Genomic DNA, 17,279 nt, shown 5'->3' on the forward strand with positions numbered 1-17,279 from the left:
CTGCCAACTCTAAATCATTAGTATCAGTAGCTAATAAAAATACTATGTTTCAAATAAATGTTTTCCAGTGTGTAGTGCTATGAGAACTAACCACCTGGTGTGGTTAATATCCCTCAAATCAAACATCTATCAAAGCTCTGTTTATATCAGGGAAATCATTGTGCAGTGTTTACCTTTGAAACGAGATATTCAGCCAGCTCCACATGATCAAATAACGTGGCCCTGTCATTATAACAGAAATAAATGAAAATTAAAATCCATAAACAATGAACTGACTGTTATCTCAAAGCATGCTGCATGCTGTGTGTTAAAGTGACTACTGACATGACTGCTTTATAAAATTGGAACAAAGTACTATATGATAAAGTAAACAATGTTAAACATCTGATTTTATATCTGGTATTTATGTCTCCTATTCATGCCTTTGTACTGCATACCCTGTAAAAAACAAAACTAAAAAATGTTTTTCTTAGTGTGATTTTTAAGTAAGCTGAATGAGAAATATTGAATTGCACCCTAAAATATAGCAAACTAATCATCCCAACTTACTTTATTAGGTTTCTTGTTAAAAGTTGGTCCAAATAAATAATCTGTGTTGGCAAAAGTTACTTATTGTAGTTAACCCTAGTCAAGGCCATGCCAACTACTCTGCACATGCTCAGTTTGACCCTTTATTTGACCGGGGTCTATGGAGCAATGTTAATCACACTATTTGCATATTGGGCGTGTCCTTCCACCTCTCATTCACCATCAGTGTGTAAGCATTCTCCACAAGCTGCCTTCTCTTGGAATTTGTATATCTGTTATATAATAGTAACTGCCTGGCCTCAGTGTTGAAGCTCATAAGAACAGGTTACTATATTCTGTGTTGCCAAGTCAGTCTGGTTACATTTGCATTAATTGCAATAGTTTTACATAACTGACAATAAGGTGGATATGTGATAGTCATAAATTCCAATTACCCAGTTGCTATGTTGAATTAACAAAAGTATAGCGTTGCACCCACTAAATGATTTTAATTCATGTAAAACATTTTATTGGCGCAACCTATTTTTTTAGTTGGTCCTAAAGGATGGTCAGCAAAACTTGCAATACACATTTTGTAGAATTTAAATAAGGGCAACTATAGACACAAATTACATTTTTAAGTTGGTGAGATTTAATATTTAAAGTTTTAATACATATGATCTGGGCTAAAGATTTCTGGTTGGCACAACTGCATGTTTTTATTTTTCAAAACTTAAAAGACTGAATTGGTCTCAAAACTCAAAAATGTAGTGCAGTAAGTTGCCTTAATATTTTGAGTTTTCTTAACTTTTTTATTTTTACAGTGTATATCTATTTGGGTAGTTATTCTATATTATATATTTAAGAATCACAGAAGGAATTGTTAATTGTGGCACCCTGGTGGGTCTGCAAATAGAGTTCTAATATAGAGATGAGAATCACTTGTAGTCTGTGGGTGTGGCTTAATGCAGTAAAGCAGGCTCAAATAGAGGTAGAACAGAGTGTGAAGTTCACTTTCTGATTCTGCACTCAGTGCATCAAAAGCTTTTAACCTGCATATGGAAGCATCTAGAAACTGCCTGAGTAACTCAGAGTCTAGTTCATAGACAGGTTTAATAAACCATGTGAACTTCCTCAAACTGGGATTTTCTTAAGGACGTTTCACTCTGCACGGATTTATGAAGTTTCTGACCCAGGTCAAATCTGCTGTAAAATACACTGTCCATCAAAATGCTGGGGACACCAAGTTTTTCAGGGTATATTAAGCATGCACTAAGAAGATCACTGAGCTTTACTTATTATTTACAAAATATAAGTGGTAGAGTGGGGATGAGGTGGAGTTTTAATAGAGTTTCCAACCGTGTCCCATACGTTTTCTATTTATTTAAAATTTTATTTCTATTTTTTATCCCGTGTTCTCCCCAATTTATACAGCCAATCCCTCAACCTCAATCGTTAATTTTACCAAATTGAAAACCTCTGGATGATCACAAGCCATCAAAACAAGCTGAACTGCTTGAATTTTTGCACCAGGAGTGGCATAAATTTATCCAAAAGCAGTGTGTAAGACTGGTGGAGGAGAACATGCCAAGATGCATGAAAACTGTGATTAAAAACCAGGGTTATTCCACTAAATATTGATTTCTGAACTCTTAAAACTTGAATATAAATATGAACTTTCTTTATTTGCATTATTTGAGGTCTGAACGCTCTGCATCCTTTTTGTTATTTCAGACATTTCTCATTTTTTTGCTAAATGACAATATTTGTATTTGGAACTTGGGAGAAATGTTTTTCGTAGTTTATAGAATAAAACAACAATGTTCATTTTACTCAAACATCTACCTATAAATAGCAAAATCAGAGAAACTGATTCAGAAGCTAAAGTGGTCTCTTATATTTTTCCTGAGCTGTATACAGTATTTACATATATTTTATAAAGCCCTGCAAAATATTCATCAGAATCATCACTATGCTAATATAAAAGCTCATAAAGTGAAACCTTACTGCAATTGAACATTCTGCAGGTGTGTTTTTACACCAATATTTGACTAATATTAATGTTTCTACTGTTTGTGAACTCAGATCTCAGAGTCCCTCTCACTTCTGTGACCCCGGACTGACCTGTGCAGAGGCGTCTGATTGGCACCATCTCTGATGTTGATTATTTCCTCCATTCGTTCGTAGGGCTGGAGCATGATTTTGACCGCTTCAGTGGCTCCCTGAGTGCAGGCGAAGTGCAGAGCCGTGGATTTGTCACACTGTTAAACGACAGAGATGAAACACACACACACAGAACCCCAGACACAGAGACTGTTATTAGCTGGAGATAAGTGAGAACAGAGGGTCATGAGGATGGGTCATCTCTCAGCTGCTCTTTCGAGCAGCACCACAAACCATCTGACCGCTAATGAGAAAACACTCCGGACGGCAGAAGAGGGGAAAGGAAAAGGTTGTGGTCAGTTCAACTGTGAGAGCCCACAATCCGTATCAATTTACCTCCTGCTTCTGAGTCTATTACTGCCACACTCACTGCACTGATGGCGGCTCTGAGGGTGCAGGGGAAACCGGGAGTTCCTCAGTTCAGAAAGATCACTTCCAGTAGAATGAAAGTCATCCATTAGCTTTTAGTCTATGTTAAGTCATTGGGCTTCACATGAATATCGTCTCTGTCCTATAAAAAACACATATCCTTCTTTGTGAATTTTTAGTTTTTTCTGTGGCAAAATTTATTAATGAACGGACCAATAGAAACTCTTCAAAATGACCTGGAATAAACTATTTTTACATTGACTTCCATTGAAAGTTTACAAGGTTTTTTCTATCTCTTGTAAAGTTGCTGTTTTGGAGATAAGTGTTTGTTATTCCTGCAGTTCCCTCTTTTTTTGTGTGTAATAAACATACGCTGATCACTCAACAGTGATGTTTATAAGGTCGGTTTCCTAGACAGGAATTAAGACTAGTCCTAGCATAAAAAAATTTTCCTTTCATTGCTAAAATTTCTTTCAAAATGCTGTTTAGCTCATAACTAGACTTAATCCCTGTAAGAGAAACTGCCCCGCTGTGTATAGCGCTATTCTAATGTGACATAACCATGAATAGCCCTGTTCTTCACTAAGCATTACTTATTGTTTATAAACTATAAGGAGTAGAGTGGGCATGGGGTGGAGTGTTGATAACTGATGTCTAATAGCACTCCACATTTTCAATTGGATGATTGATTCCTAATACTATTATAATAATTGTTTTTAGCTTGTCTGATCTGAACAGGATAGATTTTTCGAATCCAATCAGATTCAATCATAGATTTACATTACTTAAAATCTGATTAAAATTAAATTTCAGTTGATTTAGGTCTTTTTTATTGTCATTTTAATGTTTGACATCAACATGTGCTTTGACTGCCATAACAACAGAGGTGAGCAGGCATTATTTAAAATACTGTGGCACTAATGATGATAATCCTTAATAGCATTATATTTGATTGGTACTGGGAAACGGTTGGTTGTACCTGGAGGACCTTTCATTGTACCAGAAGGGGTTTTGGTTGATTCTATGTATGTATCTCCAATGGTACAAAATATGGCATTTCAGGGGGTTTGGAATATGGATGGGGTGTTTCCTAAACAAACGCATGTGAGATTGTGTGTTCAGTGAAAGGAGTTGCAGCTCACTAATCTAATAATTACTTTTACCAATTATCATGGTATTAGTTCCCATTTTGTCCAAGCTACATTAGCCTTGTACCTTAATGGTTCTATTGTAGAGGCACAAAGCATGCCAATGCCAGTATTTGGGGTTAAGGACTCAACGCTGTTTTCACCTGTTTTTATAGTTAAACTATTGCTTTTGAAGGCCTGTCAGTCACCTGCTGCTGATCGACTTTGGCTCCTTTACTGATGCAGAGCTTAATGACTTCAGTGTTCCCTCCTCGCACGGCCAGGTGAAGAGGTGAGCTTTTAGACTTATCCAGATAGTTTATATGTCCAGAGGTGGTGATACCCATCTCCTCACCTGAGAGAGAATAGGAACAGTTGAAGAAAGAAATAGATAGATGGATGAAATGTAGACAGAGGCAGACAGAACGAGAATAATCAACGAAAGAGAAAGAGTAGAATGAGTAGAAGAGAGAGAGAGAAAGAGAAAGAGAGAGAGAGAGAGAATATGCCAGGCGTTCAGTCAGCTCCAATGTATGCCACACTTCTTCATCATTTGTTTAGCTCCAGACCACAGATTTGCAAACAAAACCCGGATGGTGGAGGATGTAAACTGTGTTTTGATTGACTGAGTATTTGTTATTCTTATCCAGCTCCTTAAGCTCAGCTGACTCACCTGCATGTGTAGACTGTAATCCAGTTTGTAAATCACATTTTCCATTTAGGAGAAGGAGCCTGTGAGCTCACCAGTGTTTCTGGAGCAGCAGATGCCCAGTAAACAGTGCAGTAAACAGCTGGAAATGCTGAGATTTACGTAGAGAGCTGCTTTACCTTTCTGCAGAATCACCTCCATGGCCTCTTTGGCACCAGCAAACGCCACAGTGTGGATGGCAAAGTGGCCCAGCTTGTTCTGATGGCACAACTTTGCGTTGTATTTAAACTGGATGAGGCAGAAGATGGAGAGAGTTAGTGCCGATGTAGGGGCTTTATTCCTGCACTTCACCTGTCAGACCTCTAATTCTTCTCTTCACTGCTGAAACTGAGACCTAGTACAGTGTTATCTGAACTAATGCCGTAGCCATGTGGGTCAGCCAGACCTCTACCTGTAGCAGTTTTCCCCAATTTCCAAGAGTCTTTTGAATGTGTAAAAAATCCATCTGTAAAAGACTTTTACCTGAAATAGTTACAGAGTTATCTGTCTTTTTCTAGTTACTATAATGAAAGAGTGAATGTGCTGTGTGTAAGTGTGTACATGGATTTGCACACTTACACACAGCACATTCACACAGCATATTTAAACTTATGCATATATAAATATACATACAATACTAAAATTTTGTACCATTTCCAGTTATTGACTGGATCCAAGGAGCTTAAATGGCAAAAATAAAGGGACAAAATAGAAGTGTTCTAAAACTGGTAGTGTAATTGTATTAGCATAAAATCATGCCAGCCCCACACGTAAGTTTAATATCATATTAAGACTCAAGTATCAAGTATTGTAACATAAGTTTGCCTTGATTATCTCAATAATATAATATCATGGCTGCATATTCCAGTCATATCATAATGTACCTCAAATATTGTGATGCCACATTTCATGCCTTAAGTGTCATGACTCAAGTATTGTGGTATCATACTGAGCCTCAGAGATATATGGACTGTTTTGAAATCATACTTTATATTGCAATAGTATCATACTTTGTGCTGGTAACATGATATCAAGTATCAACTATTGTGATAATATTGAATCATGATCCAAATATTGCAGTAAAGGACAGTGATGTACTGAGGAAGCCTCACTCAAACCCTTCATTACTTTAGGTCAGGTATTAAGTGGAGTGTTCTGTCCTGTTTTTGTACTTACAAGAATTTGTAGGGCCTGGCAGTTATTGTTGGAACACGCCACCATTGCCGGTGTGTTCCCCAGATCACCCTCCAAATCCACATCTGTCCGGTCGCACAACAGCAGCAGCTGGACCAAGACACACAAACACACACAGTTAAACAACCTGTGCACTAAATACTCTGTTTCCTGGCTTTTTGTTTACACACTGACTGTCTACATTTTCCAGTAACGCATGAACACATATATAACACTGAACATCTGCTTTAGCAGTGCTGGTGCACATTTTTGTGTTTTTAATCTTCTAACACAGAACAGTGTGTGTGTGGATTTTTTTTATATAAAAAAACAACTTAATCAGCCATTACTGTATTTTTTATTTCTGCATATTCCACTGCAGAAAATAACTAATATTGAAACATATTGTGTATCAAATCAATTGTATTAAAGTATTATGAGATTACATATACAGCTCTGGAAAGAAATTTTTTGCTATTTTAGATTTTGCTAGTTATAGGTATATGTTTGAGTAAAATGGATATTAGTAATGCAAAGAAAAAAAGTTCATAATTGTAAAGTTTTAAGAGTTCAGAAATCAATATTTGGTGGAATGACACTGTTTTTATTCACAGTTTTCATGCATCTTGCCATGTTCTCCTCCACCAGTCTTACACACTGCTTTTGGATAACTTTATGTCACCCCTGGTGCAAAAATTCAAGCAGTTCAGCTTGGTTAGATGGCTTGTGATCATCCATCTCTCTGTTAAGGTTTTCAAATTGGTAAAATCAAAGAAACTTATCATTTTTAAGTGGTCTCTTATTTTTCCAGAGCTGTATATTAGACTTTATATATATATCTACTGCAGTAGAAGGCGCTTCAGCTATGTAAGGAGTAAAGCAGAGCAACAGATATGGGGCCGGTTCTAATGTTATTTGTTGAGAAGCAATGAGTCAATTACTTCTAGATAGTTGATTAGTTCTCCCTTAACACTGTTTTGCAACTTACTATAACCTTCTATCCTGCATCTAATCAGTATAGAAATATCTTTCGTGATATCTCTTCTTACATTGCATTTTTTTCATTTTATTTTTGAATATATAGTTGTGAGGTTGGACTAGCTAAAGTTAAAATCCAGTTTTACCCCAATTAAAAACTACAAATCTTATTTAGGGGGTGTTATTAATATTCAACCCTAATGTGAGAATGTAGCTCATCCCTTAGTTGTTTAAAATGGACAATATTTTGATAATAACCACATATTTATACATTATTTTCTTATAAGGAACTGGATAATTATGAATCAAAAAAGTTGAATAAAATCTAAACTAACAATATTGTCCTGCATATGCAGCATTAACAGTGTGTAAGACTCACCTGTACCAGGTTGTTGTGTTCAAGACTGATAGCCAGGTGCAACGGGGCAGTTAATGATAAGCTGAGGATGTTAGGATCAGCCCCCAGCTCCAGCAGCAGCGAGCAGCTCCCCTCCTGATTCTTCTCTACAGCCCAGTGCAGTGGAGTCCGGCCATGATCATCCTGAGTGTTCAACTCTGCAGAATATTTTACACTTAACTTTCCATTAACACCCAACTGACCATTCAACCCTAAAACACCAACCTGATCATTCAGTTAAACACTCAAAAACAAAAAAAAAACAATGAGGGGTTGCTGGAACTGAATGATACTTTTTAAAATAATTTTTACTACGCCTTTTCTCCCCAATTTAGTGATGCCCCAACACCAGGAAAGTCAATCACGGCCTCTTTTCAAACTGATGCTGATGCAGCATTGCCAGGTAGTATCACAGCACACTCGGAAGAAAGCGAAGTGACTTGGTTCCTATACATCAGCTCACAGACGCCTTGTGCTGATAGACATCACCCTTTTGGAGTGATGTGGGGAGAGTGAGGCCAATTGTGTTCTCTGGGGCTGATTGCAAGCTGCATGACCGGGATTCGAACAAGTGATCTCCTGATAATAGTGGCAGGGCCTTAGCTCACTGGATCACTCGTATCCCCCAGAATGATACTTTAAACTGTGAATTTAATGATATTAAAAAAAGATAATATAAGTGATAAAAATGTATAGAATCTCAATTTTTTCAATTCAGCTTTTTACAGCATAGCACAGCCAGACTGCACAAGTATGAAAGGTTAAAAAAACACTAGCACGTTTTCATAGGCAGCACAATGCTAACACAGTGGCTTCATACCTTTATTAATATTTAGACTCTTTCTCAACACTCTTCCTCTTCCTGTTTATGCTGGGCTTTTCTGTACTGATCTGTAGAACTGTAAATATGATTGTTCTGAAACTGTCTCACATTACTCTTTAATGACCCGCTGGAGTGGTGATGGGCATTGGCGAGTGCAGTAGGAGATTATGTTAGCAGTTAATGTGCTTTACAGTAAAGCTGTCTTTTCAGCACGCCTCACCCTCGGGGCCAACAACGGTTACTATCAGCCGGATGACCGCTAGATTAGCGCTGGCCGCGGCGTGATGGATCGGGCCCGCGCCGCACTCGTCTCTGGACTTCAGCAGTTCTGGATTCTTCTGGCTGAGAAACTCCAGTGATGAAATGTTTCCTTTACAAGACCACTGGAATGGAGAGAGATGGAAAAACAGTGAGAGAGAGAAAAAAAGGAGAGCACAGCATTTTCTTCCGTATTTTTTGACACTTTAGCACCTAAAAAGGCACTAAACATTAAACCATATATTTTTTTCAATAACAGCTAAATAAATAATGAAACACACCAGCCCTGCTTAAAGGTCTCCTTCTGCTAAAATCCACTTTTTCTTGTTCTTTGTGAAATACTATAGGTCTCTCTGGGTTGCTGCATATGAAACTGTTTCTCAGCCTCCATTGTCTGCAGTAGCTAAGAAAAGAAAATCCTCAGAAATACGAGTTGATCAGAGAGATGTTAGGGTATCTACGTCAATCAGTGACTTCATGGCCTCGTCCACCTCGGCTCAGGACCGCCCACAGACAGAGCTAAACCCAGGCTGCAGCAGAGCCGACACTCAATAGTTAAGGAGGAGCTTAGAGCTTACAGCTGTTTAAAGCAGCTAGTTAGCATTAGCTATCTTGTGTAAGTAACTATAGGTTTCAATCGTTTTTCCAGTAAAAGCGGGCATCGTTTACATCAGATTTTATGAAATAAAGCGGACTCTGGGGCTTCACTGTAGTGAAACTGCCCGAGCACTGAATCCTTAAGTCTGAGGTAAGAGTTTAGTAGCGTTAGTTTAGCTGAAAGAAATGTTATCAATGAAGTTCACGTGGCATTCATTCATACTAGAGACCTAGACATTTTAAAATGAATAAAGAAATACAATAGAATGACAGTCATTTTTTTTATATGAAATAATTTTTAAAAATTATTTCATATCATTTCAGCTTCTGCAGTGACATCACAGGTTTAACTGTGCTATAAGTGAGGATGATGTATCACAAAATGCAAAACAATCAATCAATAATGCCCCCCCCCATGATGACGCCCAACCATCTGCACCTTATTGCTATCAGAGGAACACTGCTGCAGCTGCAGCTCAGCCCAATTAGCTCTCCCTCCTGCCCCGCCCCTAAACCCATACATCACCCAGTGCCCCTCCCAAACTACCCCTTACATTTATTTTATTTTTTAGCATTTTTTAAATTTGATATGAGGAAGGAATCAGCAAAAATCAGGGGATTATGGTACCTAGTCTAGTGACCTCAAATTGCACAAAGATAAGCAGAGCTTTTACAGAAAAATCTGAACTTAAAACTATATAAATAGATATGCACAAAGGTTGAGCTTACAACCTTTAGAGAAATTATAAATAAACAGAGTTTATTTACACAGAATTCAGTTTCCTACACAATGAAATGACAGGAGAAACTGGAGAGAGCTGAATAGGTTTGTTACAGAAAAATAAGATCCTATAGTAAAGAGCTTGTGAGATTTTTTGTTGTATAAAAAATAAAAAAGCGAATTTCAGTTAAATAATAGCAAAGTAAAATAAATAAATAAAAAATTATGCCAAAGAGCTGTTCTCTTTTCATTTTTGATTCCCAAAACTGCAAGAGAGAATAAGTGAGAATGAGCATCTGTCAAATTCTCAAACAGCAGAATGCCCATATCTGCTATATTACAATTATTAAGGCGACTCACATGTTGACACCTTATTGCTCAGCTTAGCACTGGACTAAGCCTTCATTTCAACAGTTTAACGCAAACTGTGGAGCAACAGAAGAGCTAACATTTCTGCTTTACATTTACATCTACATGGTGACCAGCTAGACAGGTGTCTAATAAAAGAGTGGACAGTAAGTTTAAACACAGTGTTTAAAAACTCCAGCAGCACTGCTGTGCCTGTGCTGAGATTGTGCTGTGCCTCACCACCCAAATAATAGCTGCTCTGTGGTGCACTACAGTCTCTAATTGTAAAACTACTTGATATTTTTGTCCTGAATTTGTACAAAGACATTCATTACAGCCAGTAATTACATCAGCCTCACTCCTCTGTTAATATTTGTGTACAATTGACCTCCTCCAGTTTCCTCATTTCCTAAAATCACAAATCCAAACACACACACACACCACACACACACACACACACACACACACACACACAAACACACACAAAGACTAATTGAATCTTGAGCCCACCTCAAACACATTGGCCATAGCGAGAGCCATGTCATCCTCTTCTATCACACAACAGTACGAGCTGCTCTCCTTCATTGGTTTCTCGCTGTTGTGTATTCAGGAGGTCAAGCTATAATGAAGTGCACAGTGGTCAGCTGACAGTATCTGAAACAACAGAGTTTTAATATCAAACACTCTGAGGATAAATCAGACCTTAAATAATGCAAAGAAAACAAGTTCATAATTATCAAGTTTTACGAGATCAGAAATCAATATTTGGTGGAATAACCACAGTTCACAGTAATCACAGTTTTCATGCATCTTGGCATGTTCTCCTCCACGAGTCTTACACACTGCTTTTGGATAAATTTATGCCACTCCTGTTGCAAAAATTCAAGCAGTTCAGCTTGGTTTGATGGCTTGTGATCATCTATATAAATAGACAGACAGAAGACCGCAATCAAATATCACATTCTCTATGTTAGATAATAAAATCCTCATTGCATCTTTGTGGCAATAAAATTAAGTTATGATGAGGATAAAGAAGTACTTCCACATCTGTGAAATCTAACAGAAAATCAGCCTGATCACTATAATAGATGACAATGTAACATGTAATACTGTATTCCAGTGAATGAAGATTAACTTTCAGTACATAATCATATCAGATTTTTTTCCTAATCCTTTAATAAAGTGCTGTGAAAAATGATTTTCCCCTTACAGATTTCTTTTTGTTGTTTTTTTTTTTTTACTGTTTTGTCATCATTTTTTTTTTTATGTATCAAGCAAAATTTAAAGTCTGATAAAGATAACATGAGTAAATATTAAATGCAGTTTTTAAATTATAATAAAAAGTTTTTTTGAGCCATTCAGATGTGGTATTACTGATGTGCTTGTCATGAACTAATGGTCGGACATTCTCCTTCTGGATTTTCTGGTAGAGTTCTTGGTTCCACTAATTACAGCAGCTTGTCCAGGTCTTGAAGTAGCAAAGCAGCCAGAGACCGTTACACTGCCACCACCATGCTTGTGCATGGTGCACAACCATGCACCATGCATGATTGTTAAATGTTCTTTTCCTGAAACGCTTTTTGTGTTTGTTTTATGTCAGATGTAACGGGACACACACCATCCAAAAAGTTCCCCTGTTCCCAAAAGTCATGGGGATCAACAAGATGCTGTTTGGCAAACATGACGCAGGCTCACCCAGCTAACAATTTTTGAAAAGTAGAACATTTTCGGAATGTTACAGATAACATTCTTAGAATGTTTTTATTCTGTCTATTTTTTTGGAAACTCGTAGAATGTTACTTTTAACGTTTTCATGATATTAGTATTCATCTAACTGGGAACGTCATGTGAAAAATGTTCTAATAATGAAGTGAATCAAACTATTATTATATCATTTTTATTCATCATATGATATTTCTATAACATTACAGGTTAGCTTTCCTTTTGACTACTCCTTTAACCCTTGTGTGGTGTTCATATTTTTTTTTACTTGTTTACTTTGTTACTTGTATTTAATTCAGCCAAAGTAAGCAATTTTACATTAAAATGCTTTACACATGCTTGCTTCACCTAAATTGCAAGCAATATAAACAGCTTACATGGTTAATATTTGCCCTTTACCTTTCTTATGATACATTTCTTTCAAAAAGTGCTACTCTTTTTTTTACTAGCATTTTAATGAAATGTAAAAGAAAATGAATTAAACTCGAGATATGAGTTGGAAATTTGTTTAGTTTTAAATTTACAAATGAAGCAATGTTTATTAGCCCTTGGCCAAACATACTGTATGTAATATAAATGTGTAAGGGGGGTAGCGGGGGGTGTACAGTGTGTGTTTATCGAAAATGTGTTTTGATATATGTTTTTCACAAAAAAATGAGCCAGTGTCAATGAGTTTGTGTCAGAAAAAATATTTTTTTAGTATCATTTGATGAAAAATGAAAACGGGTCCCACAGACCCGAACACCACACAAGGGTTAAAGTGGCTGTCCATTGAATCCTATTATAAGTACGTTTTGAGTTAGCACATTTTCAGATTTATATGTTCGATATGATGTGTTGAAATGACTGTATATGGTAATGGACTGTATGATAAATATGCAGCACATAGCAATTTTAATATCTTAAAATTCTGAAGTATTGCTTTAAAGTGGCTGCCCATTGACTCCTATTATGTAAGTGAGTTTTGATTCAGCACATTTTCTGCTCTTTTACAAAACCCATTTTGAAATCACAGAATGATGTAACCAGTCGTTTGTTGTTGCTAGGGGGGCTGTCGGGGTCTTCGGGGAGCTAGAGGACATTGGGACATTAGTGGTTATAGCATCACAAGGTGAAAAGTACAGTATGGATGTTGCTGCAGTTTGCACAGGGCTAAATCCCCCCTTCAGTTCACAAAAAAGCAATTAAAGCAGCCCCAGCAGGGGGATCAGTGCGCAGACCTAACGGGAATTCACCTTCATAGAAAGTCAGGGAAGGACTTACAGAGGGCGGGCCCAGTCTAATCCAGACCTCAGTGAGGGGTCCATGCTGAGTAACCAATGATACTGTAGTAGAGAACCCCACATTTCAGATTAAACGAAACTGCTGCTTCAGCATGTGCCAATTTACTTCTTTTTTACTCATTTATAAATTTATCGTAAAAAAAAAAACATGGCTGTAAAAAAAATAACAGTTGCCTCCGGAAGGAAGTGTCATACTGCAATGCTGTTCAGAAGGAAGATAAAGGTTACCAGGAACAATAAATGATTAAGCAATAATACACTCAAGGTTCATGCTATAACGTGTAATATTAGCACTGCTGTGATGGCCGAGTGCTGAAGATTAGCACAGCAGTGCCAATAGTACATGTTATAGCACGAACCTCGAGTGTATTATTGCAATTACACCACAGTTCCATTACTGCTGTTTATTAAAAGATTTTGAGTTAAACAGGACCTGAAAATTTGATCGGCTTGGTTCTAAAAACTCCGTGGATTAAAATAGTTTCATAGCTGCTCTGCTTTAGCTGCACTGTAAGCTCTGCATTATCGGCCATTTCAGTCTAAATTGTGGAAATCTAAGCATACTATAAATAAACAGAAAAGCTTTTCTCACCCAAATAAATAGCTTTCAGGAGAAAAATCTGTGTAGTTTAAAGTCCAGCACTCGTTTGACTGAAAGAAAAGTTTTTTTTAAGAATTAAAGTTTTGTTTACTTCGAGTCCACCTTATATTCAGCTTAAAAGACCCCATGTTAGCATAAAAGTATATACACTTAAGCTTTTATTTTAATAATAACACTCTTACGCTGATATTGCTGGCTGATAATGTGTGCAATAATGCATATTTTCAAACGCTGGGCTTATTTATTTTTGTGGACGGTGTCTTTGACTGCGCCGCCTATTGGAGACATGCCGTTTCTGCACTGGGCCTCTATGGGATCCAGCGTCCCCAGTGGTGTATAATGACATCACATTTGGTTTGTATTTGGTTTGTGAGCGCTGCATTGTTGCTAGGTTATCTGCATGATTGCCTAATAGTGTCACTAATAAAATGCCTTTCAGCCAATCACATTGCAGGGTCAGAACTAACAGTGGTATAATGACAAATTTAGACATATATTTACTGAGCTACACACATAAAAGTAGTTTTTAATCAGTGATTGGTCTGGCATAGCATCTGTGTGTTTAAGGCAAGCTCTTCAGGTGGCAGCAGTATATGGATGAGCATTGTCCTTTTGGAACAGTTCACTGGAGAGTGCATTGGTCTATTTATTGGCTGACAAGCTAGATTTATCACATCACATGATCCACTGCTATTCTAGTCTCTCAGTGACAGTGTGGTATATCTACCCACAAAATTTCATTCCTGTTGATTGATACCTTCTGGATGCAACTATTTTTCAGACTTTTCACATGTATCTGTGGTAACTGAATAAAATCGCTGTCCAATATAAAACAAGTCTCAATTTTTGATAAATTTTTGATTTACTACATATTTTAAAAACACAAACTGTCCTGTACTTTGTGTAAAAATGTATTGTTGAATGAACCAATAGAAATTCTCTTCAGAATTAACTGAATTAAAACCTTTTTACATTGACTTCTGTTGAAAAATAAGAAGGGTTTATGTCTCCCTTGTAAAGTAGTATTTTGGAGATTGTGTTGTTTTTCATTGGACATATACATTAGACGATATATATGCAGCACAGAGAGCAAATATGGTCTAAAAATGAGAAATGCTGAAGTATTCCTTTAATCAGCAACAAGATAATTAGGCAGGCACACCTATGCATGGATCAACCTTTCAGCTACATTCAGTTAAAAGCAGTCTGATTACTTTATTCCCTCATATATACTAATATTCCACGGACCTTACTCAGTCATAAACGAAGGACTTGTAATAAACCCACCACTGTAAACTGTAAATATAAGATATAAGCCCCACTATAAGTGATGGCTTATTAATACGGGTTTCTGCGCTGTGCAGTAGCCGTTATTAAGCTCCGCTGCTACTGTTTATTTATAACTGCCCTCCTGTTCATTACTCAGAATAATTGCTGCTCCCTACATTACAGAATTGGAAAAATGAAATTATGAAATTAATCAAACAGAGGAAGCACGAGTGTAAAGTGAGAGAGAAATGAAGGTAAATTAAAGCAGAAGTAAAAGCAAGTAAGCAAAGAGCTGCATTAAATTCAGCTCAGTTCATTCAGTTCCTTTTAATCATAAGACAGTGGGTTTGAAAGGTGTTTGAATTGCAATTTTGTTTTGCATTTACCGGTTATCAACATATACAATGGTGTGAAAAAGTATTTCTTCCCTTACAGCTTTCATTTGTTTCTGCATTGTGTTCATGCCTACATGATTTAAGATTATCAAACAAACTTTAAGATCAGACAAAATATAAACTGATTTAGGATAAAAAGCACTTTGTAATTGATGATTTCATTTATTAAGAAAAAACAATAACTGTGATTAATCACACTTTTTGGAAAGCTGAATTCTATTTCACTAACCACAACCGTAGAATCAATAAAGCACATAAATACAGCCTTTCTAAGAGCATAAAGCAGCTTGATGATCTAAAAAGCAACACATTATGCAGCAATCTGAAGAGATTCAAAAACAGATGAAAAGGTAAAAAGTTAATTTTTAAGGTTTTGGGACTCCAACTGCTCAAAGTGAGAGCTATTATTCACAAAAAGAGAAAACATGGATAACGGGTGAACTTTCCCAGGAGTGGCTGGATGACCAAAACTACTCCAAAAGGGCATAAACAACTCATCCAGGAGGTCACAAAAGAACCCAGTACAACATTTAAAGAAGAACAATTCTCAATTGCCTCAGCTAAGATCCTTGTCTATGATTCAATAATAAGAACTCAAAAATGTTTTCCATCGGAGAGATCCTAGATAAAAAACACTGCTGACCAAAACTATATATACAGAATATACTGAAAAGTTAGTCTTTAAAATCTGAATGTGAACATGGGGAGCAGCAGTCTCTCTGCCTCAGTAAGAAGTGAGGTGAGGGAAGCAGAAAATCATAACACCTCATTAACACTGCTCACAGTAAAACTTGAGGATTGCAGGTCTACAATCTGCTTTGACACCAATGACACTGCAAGAAAACCCACTGCAAATACTAGACAAAATATATGTAAATTGAGACCTATATGCTTATATTAAGCAAATTAATCTGCCAACGGGGTAATCTTATTTTTCGTAGTAAGATTTCTTTAAATAAGTAAAAATCTCAATCCTAAAATTTTAAAATGAAACTTCAGTCAAGCAAAAATCACAGATTTTTGGCTTAAATTTGGGCACAAGAATTAGAATAACTCGGAGAAGTGCTTTTTTTTAGTTCAGATTACTTAAAAGAAGATGAGAATTCTGTGTAAGACTGATTAAGATCATTATTGCTTTAATAAGCCAAATAATCTTACACTGACAGTGCTTAGTGGGCTAAAAAATCTTTTCAGAGGAAAAAAATAAGATTGCCTTGCAGTTAGATAAGCTAAGATTTATTTATTTATTTATTTATTTATTCATTTTTGCAGTGACTCTATTCAGCGTGTTGTATTAATCACAGTCAGTCTGACTCTGACTATATTATAAGTTATTTTACTAACACCAGAAATTTAGAGTTTTTACTAGATTTGTACCAGATAGAGCATTTTTAAATTAAATTCCTTTTTTAGTGTATAGGCTAATATAGACTAGAGTATAGTTTTTATTCTATTTAGAATGCCTTTACTGTATGTTAAATATTTATTTAATCTCATTTAACTGTCTTATTATTTACTTCCTTTTTTCTTCCAGGCACAATAAGCAATTTAATCTGAATAAAAGTAAATGTGACAGGAGGGTGCAGGATGTTTTCCCAAACAATTTGAACAATTTGTACAATTTGTACACAAGAAGCAATAAACTCAAACATTAATAACAGTTGTGTATTAGTGTGGCCCTTCAGTCTGAGCACACTGTGTTCAGAAAAAAAAAAAACGAGTTCATCACAATTAGTTATTATCAGTTAATTAGACACTGCAAACAGAGGGAACATCCCACACAGGTCAACAACTGCATACAAAACACCAATAAAGCAGCTTTTTAATCATGGTCTTGTGTGCTGTGATATGTTATTCTGG

General features: G+C 36.5%; 1 protein-coding gene across 1 annotated transcript in view; it reads right to left on the minus strand.

Moving 5' to 3' along the window:
* Positions 1-10,872, minus strand: part of trpa1b (transient receptor potential cation channel, subfamily A, member 1b) — a 47,901-nt gene extending 37,029 nt beyond the window's left edge. Inside the window, exons 1-8 of the mRNA XM_022684007.2 lie at positions 10,660-10,872; positions 8,446-8,608; positions 7,385-7,560; positions 6,031-6,138; positions 4,995-5,103; positions 4,376-4,521; positions 2,632-2,768; positions 174-222 (exon numbers count right to left, since the gene is read on the minus strand). Coding sequence (XP_022539728.1) covers positions 174-222; positions 2,632-2,768; positions 4,376-4,521; positions 4,995-5,103; positions 6,031-6,138; positions 7,385-7,560; positions 8,446-8,608; positions 10,660-10,734 — 963 coding nt within the window. The 5' untranslated portion in view covers positions 10,735-10,872. The remainder of the gene's footprint in view (positions 1-173; positions 223-2,631; positions 2,769-4,375; positions 4,522-4,994; positions 5,104-6,030; positions 6,139-7,384; positions 7,561-8,445; positions 8,609-10,659) is intronic.
* Between the last annotated feature and the right edge of the window lie 6,407 nt (positions 10,873-17,279).

Source organism: Astyanax mexicanus, chromosome 1 (assembly GCF_023375975.1).
Source record: "Astyanax mexicanus isolate ESR-SI-001 chromosome 1, AstMex3_surface, whole genome shotgun sequence".
In the NCBI taxonomy this organism is placed as follows: Eukaryota; Metazoa; Chordata; class Actinopteri; order Characiformes; family Acestrorhamphidae; genus Astyanax; species Astyanax mexicanus.